This window comes from Oreochromis niloticus, linkage group LG3, assembly GCF_001858045.2.
Source record: "Oreochromis niloticus isolate F11D_XX linkage group LG3, O_niloticus_UMD_NMBU, whole genome shotgun sequence".
NCBI classification, from domain to species: Eukaryota; Metazoa; Chordata; class Actinopteri; order Cichliformes; family Cichlidae; genus Oreochromis; species Oreochromis niloticus.
Genome location: NC_031967.2, coordinates 9239282 through 9255058, shown reverse-complemented (window position 1 = coordinate 9255058; position 15777 = coordinate 9239282). Strand labels below are relative to the sequence as shown.

The following is a 15777-nucleotide window of genomic DNA, read 5'->3' as shown; positions in this document are numbered from 1 at the left end:
GTTGAATAATTTACCTCCGACTTCCCACTTAACAAGGAGTAAGAATCTAAGAAAGTCTTCTAGTTACATTCTGATAGGAGCAGATGCCCTCTAACACTGTTTGCAGGCAAAAAGTCAAGTTTTTAGTTTTAATGCAGTCACTTTGATCAATATGGTGTCCAGAACAGAAGATATATAACATGAGGGTTTGTTTCTAGTAACTCACAACGTTAGACACGTTTATCGCGTCGCATCAGATTATAAACTATAAACACAAAAATACATACGTCAAAGCCATATGAATATTGTGATTGGGCCAAATTGTGTTGTTTTAATTAACAAATATGTCTAGCTGGCAAAATAAAAGAAAGTGAGGAGTTATGAGGAGTGAGGAGTTATGCAACTAGCATTAAGCATTTGCTAGGGAAAACCCCAACAGATGCTTTATTTCCTTAAAGAAGAGCACTCAAAACACTAAAAGGAGCAGGTGACAAGGCGAAAGGTTGGCAGGTTGACATTTAATTATTACTAATTACAGATTAAATATTTTTCTGAGCCAAGATCTTGAGTTTAGGTAATCAGGATTGACTATAAGACTGCCCTCCGTTTAAAAATGGTCAATGCAATATTTAATAAGAGATTAAAAGCTATGCAGTACTTTTTTCCCACATAAGCTGTAATCTTTTTTTAAGCAGTTCCTTCTAGTTCTTTCCACTGAATATACTGCCAGATCTTCAGTGGCAGTAAATATTGCCAGAATGCCCATGAAAAATCACGGAGACATGACTTGACAGTACTCTCACTGCAGCATTTTGGGGTCACCCAAAGACATTTCAGGAAGTTTTGAGAACAACTGGATAATAGTATGTAACAACAGTCCATTCTAGAACTAATAAATAACTTATGAATTAATTTTTCAGCACCAGAATGAAACAACACGTTTCAAATTTTTGAGATATTGTGCAAATACAAAAAAGCAGTCCTACGTATTTGTTTAATATGCACACTGAATTATATATCTTGGTCAAAAATGACCCCAACATTCCTCACAGTGTTACTGGAGGCCAATGTAATGCCATTCAGAGTAAGCATCTGGTTAAACACCATGTTTCTAAGCTTTTTAATAATAATAACTTTCTTTCACTACAGCTTTTTTATTTTGCTTTTGTGAATATAGCCTGCTGTGGCATCAGACTTTTCCTAAACTCTTCTATATTCTGTAGTTCCTGCTGTGCAACCAGGTTGTTGTACTTGTCCTGAATATTTTTTCTTATAGAGCTGTCTTATATTATAGTGTTTAATATACAGCCACAGTAGCTCAGTTAACAAGGTTTACTGGCAATGTCAACAAGCAGCTAATCTGCCCTTAATCTGCCATATAGTCAGACGTGCAGGCTTTTGAACCGAGCACAGATAAAAAGCTGAAACAGCTGGATGGTCTCTCTCCTCTTTAGTCCAGAGGATATGGAGTCTATGTTTTTACATTTTTATTTGTCTGTCCACAGAACAGTTTTCCACCTTGCCTCAAGTTTAAATAAGGCTCAAAGAAGATAGCAGTGTTTGTGCATCATATTCACATATGGCTTTTTCTCAGAATGATAAAGCTTTAACCTGCATTTGTGGATGGCATGGTGAACTATTAGTGACTGTCCATCTTTGCTTCTCTACATTTCTAATATGCTCTTTTTTATGCCCAGTCATGTTTCTGACCTGTTGCCAATTATCCTGCTTAGTTGCAAAATGTTCCTCCTGCATTTTTTTGTATTACCTAAGTTTTTGCGTTTTGTTGCACACATGCCAACTTTGTTGAGACATGTTGCTGTTATCAGATTCAAGTTAAGTTTATATTTTACTTCCTGATAGTTTTGTCAAATGATTTGTGACAGAAGAATCCGTTTTACTTCCTTTAGTTTTAGCTACACCCACAAGGATGATCTTTAAATAGTCACAGCAGAAGCTGAGCACTAATAAACCCTGACATTGTCATGCTCAATGAATCCTAAGGGGCACTTGGAGTATTTTTTTCTAAGAATCGGTAAGAACTATATATCTATATATCTAACATATTTAACTGGAATGTTTTCTAAGGATCTGTTTCCACATCTGCACATCCACACATATGTTATATTTATAGTAGCAAAGATATATTCATTTTACATTAAACAGTTTAACATTCTGGCTTTTTTCATAGTTTGGACTTATGGATTATAGACTGATCATCCTGGTGTTCACAGGTTGGTGCCTCTTTTTCTATTTAAAAAAATCGTTACAGGTCAAAAGTCTTCCTTTAATCCTACCTACATACATGTGTTTCTAGATAACATGTAACTGCAACAGAGTGGTCAGCTTGAAAAAAATAAAAAGCTGTATCAGTCGTAAATGTATTCTTGAGCAGCAGTCCCCAACCAGTTGGCCACGGACCGGTCGTTTGGTACCGGTATTCTGAGAAACCCTCCTACTAAAATTTGACGGTGACTTGCAACTAAACCTAACCCTACCCCTAACCATAACCCTAACCATAACCTTAAGAAGTATTCCGGATGGGTGAGAGAAAAAGAAGTTAATTCGGCGTTGGTTTTGTGCGCGTGAGCCGCGTCTGTGCAGAAACATTGGGTAGGATGTTTTTTCAGGTAGGATGGATTCCCAGAACACCTGCCATGGCTTGGGTTGAGGCTCGGGTGTGAAATTTATGGTTTTCAGGGGTTTTTATCGTTTTTTTTTATTGCTTCTATTGTTAACTTGGTTTCCCTGGGTCTTTTCCTATATGTTATGAATAAATGTTCTTTTTTGGCACTGGTACTGGTTTTATTTTGTTGTATTTAGACGCGACACCTTAAAGGTCGGTCCGTGAAAGTATTGTCGGACATAAATCGGTCCATGGTGCAAAAAAGGTTGGAGACCGCTGCTCTAGAGGACATCTGGATTTGATGCTGTAGTATTAATTTTAGATTTTACTTAAAACTATGACAAAAAGAACTAAATTAATTAAAATATAATACAGATTTCAATCAGTTATGAATACTGTCTGAGGCGTACTTCCCCACAGTTATGTAAACCTGTTCAATGGTTTTTATGAGCGTGAAACTGAAGGTAGCTCTAGCTATGCCTGCAGAGGACAAATTGTCTCAGCTTTAGATTTTAAATTCAGTGCTGTTTAGTCTAGGTTTAGTGCAGCATTCATTAATGTTATATAACACAGGTATGTAAAAGTATATTAAAGTCAATGACATGGTATTGAAGGAGGTATTTTCTTGATGTAGATTTATGGTGAAATACAAAAATCATATCACCAATTAAGACACTTTGTGAAACCATGAAGTAATATTTCTAATAATATATCTGATTCATATTCCCTTTTATATTATTTTGTTAAATAACATATACATTCTACATAATTCATAATGCTACATAATTTAATAATGCCTTATTTCAGGAGCACTGGTTAGTGTTGCCTTTAGTCAGACTCGTCAGTACTACTTTGTGAGCACCTCAAAGACATGGACAGATGCACAGAGTCACTGCAGAAATGTCTTCACTGACCTGGCGACCATAGAAAACACAGCTGATCTTTATGCTGTCACAAGCATTGCACCAAACACAGGTGAGTGTTTAATATTGGAAATAAAAATATTACATAACAAACTGTAAAAAATATATACATTCACAATAAGCTGACAACAACCAAATTCTTGAGAAACCTTAAAGGAATACACAAAACAACAAACTGCATCTTTTTAAACAGGGAAGGCATGGATAGGTCTCCATGATGACCTGCAGAACAGTTGGAGATGGTCCCTAAATGACAGCAGCTTCTATGGTGTAGGAGAGGCAGCATTTAGAAACTGGTACCCAGGTTCGCCCAACAATCTTAATGGACAGCAACAGTACTGTGTGGCACTTTTAAGTGGGAATTCATACAATGGTGAATGGGATGATCGCTATTGTGGCAATAACTACTCCTTTGTGTGCTATAATGGTGAGTTTACATGGAGTAAAAATTAACAATGTGTCAAATATTTCTCCTTAAACATTTTGACCTATTCAGTCTAGATCATAAATCTACTATTAGGTCTTCCTTTTCATTTGCTGAACTCCACACACATTTTATTGAAACTATGTCATCGGCAAGTCCAACCTATCAGTCTACTGGTTCATTATTTCTGTATATTTGCAGGTACAATAAATGGTGAAGCATCCTTTGTTAAGGTTGACATTGCTGTAAATTGGACTGATGCTCAGAGTTTCTGCAGGAATAATTACGTTGATCTAGCCAGGTATAGTATTCACTAAAGAAGACTTTTCTGTTTATTATGTCAGGGCCATTAGCTGATTAGTTGGTTACCTACTTTTGTTTTAGTCTTTTTTATTGTTTAAGGTAATAGAAAATGATGAAAATATACTACACAAAAAGGTGTTTGTCATATGTAAGACTGCTGTTCCCCTCTTTGTTGCTGGTTGACACCAAATCTTGAAAGAGCCATTAAATGCACTTTATTTCAAAATAATTTAAATAAGTTCTAATAATACATTGGAAAATGTGTTGCATGTTGAAGTGTCAGTTGTTTTACTTCTGCTTTAAAAATCCAACTCTTCTTCTTGCAGTATACGAAATCAGACAGAAAATCAAAAGATCACGGTCACAGCAAATGGAAGCTTTGTGTGGATTGGTCTGTATCGAGAAAAGGTGTGGTCTGATGGGAGTGACTATCTATTTCAATACTGGGCCAGTGGGCAACCAGACTCTGGAAATGAGCAGTGTGTTGCTGCAGATTTCAGTGACTCAGGACGATGGTCGGATGAATTGTGCTCTAACAACTTTCCATCCATCTGTTTTACTACAAGTAATAGATCCAATTTCTACGCTCATATACTGAATAGATATTCATTTTTGAGTTAAGGCAGTTTACCATGCACCTGTTTGCTACTGAATACTCATAGTCAAACCAGTACTTTTGGTTTGGGAACAAGTAGTCCTGTAAGATAAAAGTGCCAGTGAAAAAGATGTTTATATTTATATTTTGTACATGAAACAAAAGCAGACACAATCATTTTAATATTATATACTATATTAGAATATACAGTTCTTCACAGTTTGCATGCCAGCTAAATACAGTGCTAATCTACTGATGTAATTTTAAAAACAGTATCTGCAAAGTGATTATTGGGCTTTGTTAAAATGGCACCAAACAAATAGCTAAGGATTTCACAAACACTGGCAAAACAGTTTTTGTTGTTTCTGTCTTTTACAGTGACGTTCAGACTAACAGGACAAACTGAGACCAGCATCACTCTGCAGTGGAATAAGATCAGCAACAATGTCAGCTTTGTTCTCCAGTTTAATGGTACAGAGACAAACATCAGTGCACCAGCTGGAAATGGACCAGTAACTCACACAGTCTCATCTCTCACTGCTGGAACTCAGTACACATTCACTCTCTACTCTGTGTTTGAGAACGTCAGAAGCAGTGGAGTCAGCATTACTGCAGTCACTGGTATGATACTACATTTCTTGCTCACTGTATCCCCCCATTCTATTTTCTGCATATATATGTGTGTGTATATATATATATATGAAACAGTAGACAGTATGTGCAAATATTTACCTGAGATTACATAGATCAATGTCAAGAAGTGTACTCTTTTTAACCAGCAGTGATGATCACACTTTATGGCAAAAGAGTTTTTGTTATAATACTGGTGGCTCGGGTTTAATTGACAGTGCAGATGAAATGCATCTACCAAACGTCTTATCAATAAAACAATAAAAACAACAGACAGAAAATAGAAATTAAGACGAAAAAAGTTATTTTACATTATAATGTTTATGTCCATATCCAAACAACTTCTGAATTTTTTTCATTTTTTCCTGTCAAGAACAAATCTAACAATATACTATGTTTTTCTAGAGGTGTTCTGTCTTTATACATTGCCATACCCAATGAAATTGTATCTGGTATAGCTTTATAACTTGCCAGGAGTTATATATGTTCAGATCAACCAGTTATAGAGTGTTGATATGAAGTGTTTCTTCAGAGTAAGACGTACAGCTCAGACTGCTTTCTAATCCTCGTCTGTAATTTTATTTTCCAACTCATTGTTATATGTATTTATTTTATAATGTGCATTCTCTGCTGAGCAGGTTATATACAGATGATAAAAAAATTTCTACAGGTGTTTGTGGGAGCTTAAATTATTGAATTGAATTAGTGAATTGTGTTATCTTAGTATGTTGTCTTCTGAGGTGGGGATATTTACACAAATAGTTTGTTTTCACATCTCATTTTTCAAAGGACATGATGATAAGAGTGTGGAAAATACAATTTTTGAATCTTTTAAAACCTTTAAGAAGTCAAAACTTAAAATGTACCATCTGGTGTCTTAAGCTGCAGCTGGGAAATTTTTGAAAAAGATAAAGTAATGTAAGAACTTTGTCTTTAAATAGTTGATTTAATTTAAAAGACTGGTAATAGGACATTTTTCTTAGTCATGAGACCAGCAACAATTTTGGTCTTAAATATACTGAACTTTCACTGACTGAACTTGCTATGAATATTTTTCTTTCTCAGCTCCTCTAAACACAGACAGCTTCATGTCATTTGCACAAACTGAGAGCAGCATCACTCTGCAGTGGAATAAAGTCAACAGCAATGTCAGCTTTATTCTCCAGTTTAATGGTACAGAGACAAACATCAGTGCACCAGCTGGAAATGGACCAGTGAATCAAACAGTCTCATCTCTCACCGCTGGAACTCAATACACATTCACTCTCTACTCTGTGTTTGAGAACGTCAGAAGCAGTGGAGTCAGCATTACTGCAGTCACTGGTCAGTTATTATATTCACATAATTTAATTATTTATTTCACAAAAAACTAAGATAAAATACAAAAAAGGCTTTTAGAAGCAGCTTTAGCAGCAATAACGTGGACTAATAATTTGATCTATAATGGCAAATAAATTTTGTTTTGGGTTTTTTTTTTTACTTCAATTTAAGCAGTGTTTCAATTTAAGATGCCAGGAACCTGAACTGAATATGCATTTTTTTTTTAATGTAGTTTGTTATCTGAATCAAACATCTCATTACTGAGAGGGTGCTGGTGCTGAACTTAACATGGATCATAGTGCCATCTAGTGGGAACACAAAATTAAACATTTAACACTTTCCTACACAGATCCAATCAGGTTGACCAGAGCCATCTAAAATTTGATCAGGAAAGCCTTAAGGAGTTGGTGTAACTGTATTGTGAGTTTTTATGAAAAGTCATGACTCTGTCAACATGGCGAAGTTATATGTGTCCCCATAAAGAAGGAAATTCCTGTAAAGTATGGGTATTGTATGCTACAAACTGTCTGAAAACAGTCCCAACTTGACCACATCTTTAAGCCAATAGTAAGGGATACTTAGAGCACCAAATAGTGGGAACACGAAATGTCATGTTTTGTACTTTGACATACTCTTCCTCACAGGCTCACCAAATCCACGTGAAAAGTGGTCTGAATAAACTTTAGACCATAATGATTCTTTCGTGTGAAAACTGTGAGGCTTCATTTCACAGTGAGTCAGGATAGTGAGGACATTTTCCATGATCAGGAAATTGCTGAGGGGCTTGGAAAGCTTAAAAAATCTTGAAAATTAGACTCACCTCAGTCATGATGAAAACTTATGAAGCCCATGTGGAAATTTATCAAGACAATTTGTAATCACTCATCTTCCTGCTTTCCTGGGTGTTCGATTGGTTTTCTGTTCTTTACATGATAACCATTTTCCCATGCTGTCAGTCTCAATGCTGACATCAAGTCCAATCATCTTCTAGCCCACCTTCTCTGATCCAATCAGCCTCTGCTTTGTGTGGTTTAAATCTGTGCTCACCACCATGCACCCCTTTAGACTTTCTTTCATGCAACCCACCTCCTCCCCATCTTCACCTCAGACACCACAGCCAGAGCTCTATTCAAATCTCAGTCTTCATCTTCACCACCAGTGTCTGGAGGGGTGTCTTGTCCTAAATCCTGTCATCACCGGGATTCCGTTCTGCCATGATTGGTCATCGGAGCATAATAGGCAAATACATTGATTTCTCTATCTCAATAAATGAAGTTCAGTTCTTCAAATTGATCTTTACTAATTAAAATACTTAATAGTTTTTGTTCATGCATGTGGCAAAATGCCTCTATAGTCCCAACTGCAGTATTTAAATGAAGCAACCCAAGTGGTACGTTTCATCCACATGTATGAAAATTGGTCGTCCACCCAAACCAATCCGAAGGTTCATTGTTCAAGTCCTGCTAAAGGGACGCAAGCTAAAGGGTTCTTGGGCAAGAACCCTTTACCATGTGTCCAATGCATCCACCAGGGTGTGATTGTTTATGTGATAGTTGGCAAAGTACCTCAAGCATAGAATACAGTGCTGTATCAATAAAGATGATTTGGCTTGTAATACAAAGTGCTTGTTTGTCCTGCAGGTGTTGACTGCATGAATTCCCAGTGCTTTGACCCCTGTCAGAACTATACTGCTCTGAATAATGATTGGCGGTCAACAAATAATACAAACATTCAGGACCTACACTGTGATCGTGATATTGACTGGCAAGGCTGGTATCGCCTGTATCTGGGGCAATCCAGTGCTCGTATTCCAGAGAGGTGCATAGACTCACTCAGGTGTGGGACCCATGCACCTTTGTGGATAAACGAAAGTCATCCCACACAGGTTGGTGAAATTGTGAATCGCACTGTGTGCAATACTTGGCTTGGCAGTTGCTGCTATTTTAACTCACACACGATCCAAGTCAAACTCTGCTATGGAAACTACTATGTCTACAAACTTGAAAAGCCAGTCACGTGCTATCTTGCATACTGTGCAGGTATTGTTATACTTTAAGTATTACTACACTATATCAAATTCATATTTATCAAGTTTTCCTTAAATTCACCTGTTCACAACACCAGCATGACTGCAGTACTTGTATTTATTTTTAACTTTAAATAGAGGTGAATGGAACAGACCCTGAAGTTCCTTCAACCACAACGTCTCCAGCCACTCAGGTTAATATCAATGCTACAACAGCAGTGAGCAGCAGCACAGCAGGTAAGGGGGAGGTCCGTCTGGTTAATGGAGAAAACAGCTCCTTCTCTGGTATGGTGGAGCTCTTCCACAGTGGACAATGGGGGACAGTGTGTGATGATTACTGGGATGCTCAGGTGGAATGTGTAGACAGCTTGGCTGTGGCTGGGTCCACTCAGCACCGCAAAATGCACTATTTGGACAGGGCATAGGACCCATCTGGTTAGCCGATGTTGCATGCACAGGCAGTGAGTCAACACTCTCTGAATGCTACCACTCAGGGTATGGATCTCACAACTTCTGCAACCATGATGATGCTGGTGTCAAAACAATGTGGAAGAAAAGAGTCATTTTAATTACCTTGGGCCACTCTGTCATGATCACAGACAGTATCAATTTGATTGGATTTGATTTTTTATACTGTCTGTGGTCATCATTTATCAAATGTGAACATTAATTAGAATAGATTAAGGTGAAATTATAGATTTAAAAACCAAATTTAAAATTAATTATTCAGCTGTAACCTGACAGATGCAAATTTTGAGAAACAGATAGGGGACAGTTTCATTATGGCCCTCTGCCAGTTATTACCCAGGAAGAAAGAGACTCTGGGTGGGTCCACCCTCAAGTTAGTATCTTATTTGTATTTAAAAAGTGTTTTTGGACCAATTTCCGACCATTTCATTTTTACATTAACTGTTCAATAAAATTTTGCATGTGTTATGAAAAGCTCAGTTTTATAACTAAATCAATTATTTCTGTCATTACTTATAAAGATAAACTCTACGTTAAAAGAGAAAGCTTGTCTCTGCAGTTCACTTTGCTAGGAAGTTAGTTTTCTCACACTGACTCTTAGAGATTGCTAGAGATATGCATTCATATCAAGCAGATTAGACTACGATAATACTCTATTTGTAGGACCAAAAATTATCATTATCAACTTGTTCAGTATGTAGCAGCCAGAGACATCACACCTATACAGATGTTTGTACTTATGAACCCAGTACTGGCTCCATTACTTCACTGGCTGCCAGATGAACAGATAATTACCTTAAATTCTTTCACTCAGCTTATAAAGCACTCAATGGTGTGCCCACTGAGTGCCACGCCGACTTACTCATTCGCGTCAACACAGTAAGATATGTCAGATAGCAGAAATACTAGAGGTATTCACCTGATTGACTCTTAATAAAAATAGTAAGACTTAAAAAACATCACATTCTAACTTAAAATTATGACAGGATGCATGTGATGCAAGTGAAAAGATAAAAATCTGCAAAAGTTCTTATCAAGACACCCACTGAAAAAACAGATGCAATGTGCTGATCAACTCACTTGCCTGCCCAAGAAATCAAATTTTGAACTTATTTATTTGACTTATTTTTTCGTTTAGCTCCTTCAAATGCAGAAAACCTCATATCATCAAGACAAAATGAAACCAGCATCACTCTGCAGTGGAATAAAGTCAACAACAATGTCAGCTTTGTTCTCCAGTTTAATGGTACAGAGACAAACATCAGTGCACCAGCTGGAAATGGACCAGTGAATCAAACAGTCTCATCTCTCACTGCTGGAACTCAATACACATTCACTCTCTACTCTGTGTTCGAGAACGTCAGAAGCAGTGGAGTCAGCATTACTGCAGTCACTGGTCAGTTAATGAATTTATTTAAACTGCATTACAATGTTATCACATATTATTGATTAAAATCAACAATAAAATTATTAAGTGTTATTAAGTAGCGAGAAATCAATTCTAAAGAAATTTTGAACTTACTTTATTTTCTCATTCTTTGTTTAGCTCCTTCAAATGCAGAAAACCTCATATCATCAGGACAAAATGAAACCAGCATCACTCTGCAGTGGAATAAAGTCAACAACAATGTCAGCTTTGTTCTCCAGTTTAATGGTACGGAGACAAACATCAGTGCACCAGCTGGAAATGGACCAGTAAATCACACAGTCTCATCTCTCACTGCTGGAACTAAATACACATTCACTCTCTACTCTGTGTTTGAGAACGTCAGAAGCAGTGGAGTCAGCATTACTGCAGTCACTGGTAAGTTAATGAATTTATTTAAACTGCTTTACAATGTTATCACATATTATTGATTAAAATCAACAATAAAAGTATTAAGTGTTACTAAGTAGCGAGAAATCAATTCTAAAGAAATTTTGAACTTACTTTATTTTTCTCATTCTTTTGTTTAGCTCCTTCAAATGCAGAAAACCTCATATCATCAGGACAAAATGAAACCAGCATCACTCTGCAGTGGAATAAAGTCAACAACAATGTCAGCTTTGTTCTCCAGTTTAATGGTACAGAGACAAACATCAGTGCACCAGCTGGAAATGGACCAGTAAATCACACAGTCTCATCTCTCACTGCTGGAACACAATACACATTCACTCTCTACTCTGTGTTTGAGAACGTCAGAAGCAGTGGAATCAGCATTGCTGCAGTCACTGGTAAGTTGATGAATTTATTTAAACTGCATCACAATGTTATCACATATTATTGATTAAAATCAACAATAAAAGTATTAAGTGTTATTAAGTAGCGAGAAATCAATTCTAAAGAAATTTGAACTTACTTTATTTTTCTCATTCTTTTGTTTAGCTCCTTCAAATGCAGAAAACCTCATATCATCAGGACAAAATGAAACCAGCATCACTCTGCAGTGGAATAAAGTCAACAACAATGTCAGCTTTGTTCTCCACTTTAATGGTACAGAGACAAACATCAGTGCACCAGCTGGAAATGGACCAGTAAATCACACAGTCTCATCTCTCACTGCTGGAACTAAATACACATTCACTCTCTACTCTGTGTTTGAGAACGTCAGAAGCAGTGGAGTCAGCATTACTGCAGTCACTGGTCAGTTAATGAATTTATTTAAACTGCTTTATAATGTTATCACATATTATTGATTCAAATCAACAATAAAAGTATTAAGTGTTATTAAGTAGCGAGAAATCAATTCTAAAGAAATTTTGAACTTACTTTATTTTTCTCATTCTTTTGTTTAGCTCCTTCAAATGCACAAAACCTCATATCATCAGGACAAAATGAAACCAGCATCACTCTGCAGTGGAATAAAGTCAACAACAATGTCAGCTTTGTTCTCCACTTTAATGGTACAGAGACAAACATCAGTGCACCAGCTGGAAATGGACCAGTAAATCACACAGTCTCATCTCTCACTGCTGGAACTCGATACACATTCACTCTCTACTCTGTGTTTGAGAACGTCAGAAGCAGTGGAATCAGCATTGCTGCAGTCACTGGTAAGTTGATGAATTTATTTAACCTGCATCACAATGTTATCACATATTATTGATTAAAATCAACAATAAAATTATTAAGTGTTATTAAGTAGCGAGAAATCAATTCTAAAGAAATTTTGAACTTACTTTATTTTTCTCATTCTTTGTTTAGCTCCTTCAAATGCAGAAAACCTCATATCATCAGGACAAAATGAAACCAGCATCACTCTGCAGTGGAATAAAGTCAACAACAATGTCAGCTTTGTTCTCCAGTTTAATGGTACAGAGACAAACATCAGTGCACCAGCTGGAAATGGACCAGTAAATCACACAGTCTCATCTCTCACTGCTGGAACTAAATACACATTCACTCTCTACTCTGTGTTTGAGAACGTCAGAAGCAGTGGAGTCAGCATTACTGCAGTCACTGGTAAGTTAATGAATTTATTTAAACTGCTTTATAATGTTATCACATATTATTGATTCAAATCAACAATAAAAGTATTAAGTGTTATTAAGTAGCGAGAAATCAATTCTAAAGAAATTTTGAACTTACTTTATTTTTCTCATTCTTTTGTTTAGCTCCTTCAAATGCAGAAAACCTCATATCATCAGGACAAAATGAAACCAGCATCACTCTGCAGTGGAATAAAGTCAACAACAATGTCAGCTTTGTTCTCCAGTTTAATGGTACAGAGACAAACATCAGTGCACCAGCTGGAAATGGACCAGTAAATCACACAGTCTCATCTCTCACTGCTGGAACTAAATACACATTCACTCTCTACTCTGTGTTCGAGAACGTCAGAAGCAGTGGAATCAGCATTGCTGCAGTCACTGGTAAGTTGATGAATTTATTTAAACTGCATCACAATGTTATCACATATTATTGATTAAAATCAACAATAAAAGTATTAAGTGTTATTAAGTAGCGAGAAATCAATTCTAAAGAAATTTTGAACTTACTTTATTTTTCTCATTCTTTTGTTTAGCTCCTTCAAATGCAGAAAACCTCATATCATCAGGACAAAATGAAACCAGCATCACTCTGCAGTGGAATAAAGTCAACAACAATGTCAGCTTTGTTCTCCAGTTTAATGGTACAGAGACAAACATCAGTGCACCAGCTGGAAATGGACCAGTAAATCACACAGTCTCATCTCTCACTGCTAGAACTAAATACACATTCACTCTCTACTCTGTGTTTGAGAACGTCAGAAGCAGTGGAGTCAGCATTACTGCAGTCACTGGTAAGTTAATGAATTTATTTAAACTGCTTTACAATGTTATCACATATTATTGATTAAAATCAACAATAAAAGTATTAAGTGTTATTAAGTAGCGAGAAATCAATTCTAAAGAAATTTTGAACTTACTTTATTTTTCTCATTCTTTTGTTTAGCTCCTTCAAATGCAGAAAACCTCATATCATCAGGACAAAATGAAACCAGCATCACTCTGCAGTGGAATAAAGTCAACAACAATGTCAGCTTTGTTCTCCACTTTAATGGTACAGAGACAAACATCGGTGCACCAGCTGGAAATGGACCAGTAAATCACACAGTCTCATCTCTCACTGCTGGAACTCGATACACATTCACTCTCTACTCTGTGTTCGAGAACGTCAGAAGCAGTGGAGTCAGCATTACTGCAGTCACTGGTGAGATCATGAAGATTTATTTAAACTGCTTTGCAATGTTATCACATATTATTTATTAAAATCAACAATAAAATTATTAAGTGTTACTAAGTAGCGAGAAATCAATTCTCAAGAAATTTTGAACTTACTATATTTTTCCCATTCTTTCGTTTAGCTCCTTCAAATGCAGAAAACCTCATATCATCAGGACAAAATGAAACCAGCATCACTCTGCAGTGGAATAAAGTCAACAACAATGTCAGCTTTGTTCTCCAGTTTAATGGTACAGAGACAAACATCAGTGCACCAGCTGGAAATGGACCAGTAAATCACACAGTCTCATCTCTCACTGCTGGAACTAAATACACATTCACTCTCTACTCTGTGTTTGAGAACGTCAGAAGCAGTGGAGTCAGCATTACTGCAGTCACTGGTAAGTTAATGAATTTATTTAAACTGCTTTATAATGTTATCACATATTATTGATTCAAATCAACAATAAAAGTATTAAGTGTTATTAAGTAGCGAGAAATCAATTCTAAAGAAATTTTGAACTTACTTTATTTTTCTCATTCTTTTGTTTAGCTCCTTCAAATGCAGAAAACCTCATATCATCAGGACAAAATGAAACCAGCATCACTCTGCAGTGGAATAAAGTCAACAACAATGTCAGCTTTGTTCTCCAGTTTAATGGTACAGAGACAAACATCAGTGCACCAGCTGGAAATGGACCAGTAAATCACACAGTCTCATCTCTCACTGCTGGAACTAAATACACATTCACTCTCTACTCTGTGTTCGAGAACGTCAGAAGCAGTGGAATCAGCATTGCTGCAGTCACTGGTAAGTTGATGAATTTATTTAAACTGCATCACAATGTTATCACATATTATTGATTAAAATCAACAATAAAAGTATTAAGTGTTATTAAGTAGCGAGAAATCAATTCTAAAGAAATTTTGAACTTACTTTATTTTTCTCATTCTTTTGTTTAGCTCCTTCAAATGCAGAAAACCTCATATCATCAGGACAAAATGAAACCAGCATCACTCTGCAGTGGAATAAAGTCAACAACAATGTCAGCTTTGTTCTCCAGTTTAATGGTACAGAGACAAACATCAGTGCACCAGCTGGAAATGGACCAGTAAATCACACAGTCTCATCTCTCACTGCTAGAACTAAATACACATTCACTCTCTACTCTGTGTTTGAGAACGTCAGAAGCAGTGGAGTCAGCATTACTGCAGTCACTGGTAAGTTAATGAATTTATTTAAACTGCTTTACAATGTTATCACATATTATTGATTAAAATCAACAATAAAAGTATTAAGTGTTATTAAGTAGCGAGAAATCAATTCTAAAGAAATTTGAACTTACTTTATTTTTCTCATTCTTTTGTTTAGCTCCTTCAAATGCAGAAAACCTCATATCATCAGGACAAAATGAAACCAGCATCACTCTGCAGTGGAATAAAGTCAACAACAATGTCAGCTTTGTTCTCCACTTTAATGGTACAGAGACAAACATCGGTGCACCAGCTGGAAATGGACCAGTAAATCACACAGTCTCATCTCTCACTGCTGGAACTCGATACACATTCACTCTCTACTCTGTGTTCGAGAACGTCAGAAGCAGTGGAATCAGCATTACTGCAGTCACTGGTGAGTTCATGAAGATTTATTTAAACTGCTTTGCAATGTTATCACATATTATTTATTAAAATCAACAATAAAATTATTAAGTGTTACTAAGTAGCGAGAAATCAATTCTCAAGAAATTTGAACTTACTATATTTTCCCATTCTTTCGTTTAGCTCCTTCAAATGCAGAAA

At 36.3% G+C, this 15777-nt stretch overlaps 2 protein-coding genes across 2 annotated transcripts; both read left to right on the top strand.

Moving 5' to 3' along the window:
* Positions 1-1925: 1925 nt before the first annotated feature.
* On the top strand, positions 1926-7791 carry LOC109195243 (macrophage mannose receptor 1-like). Its single transcript, XM_025900437.1, has 8 exons — positions 1926-2014; positions 2171-2213; positions 3413-3580; positions 3722-3955; positions 4154-4253; positions 4582-4820; positions 5229-5321; positions 7757-7791. The coding sequence occupies exons 2-8, from the start codon at positions 2180-2182 to the stop codon at positions 7789-7791; spliced, it is 903 nt and encodes a 300-aa protein (XP_025756222.1). The 5' UTR covers positions 1926-2014; positions 2171-2179.
* A 358-nt stretch (positions 7792-8149) lies between these two features.
* Positions 8150-9361, top strand: LOC109195854 (pancreatic secretory granule membrane major glycoprotein GP2). The gene is made up of 2 exons (XM_019348616.2): positions 8150-8839; positions 8965-9361. Exons 1-2 carry the CDS (start codon positions 8452-8454, stop codon positions 9249-9251), a joined length of 675 nt encoding a protein of 224 aa, XP_019204161.1. The 5' UTR covers positions 8150-8451; the 3' UTR covers positions 9252-9361.
* Positions 9362-15777: the final 6416 nt, after the last annotated feature.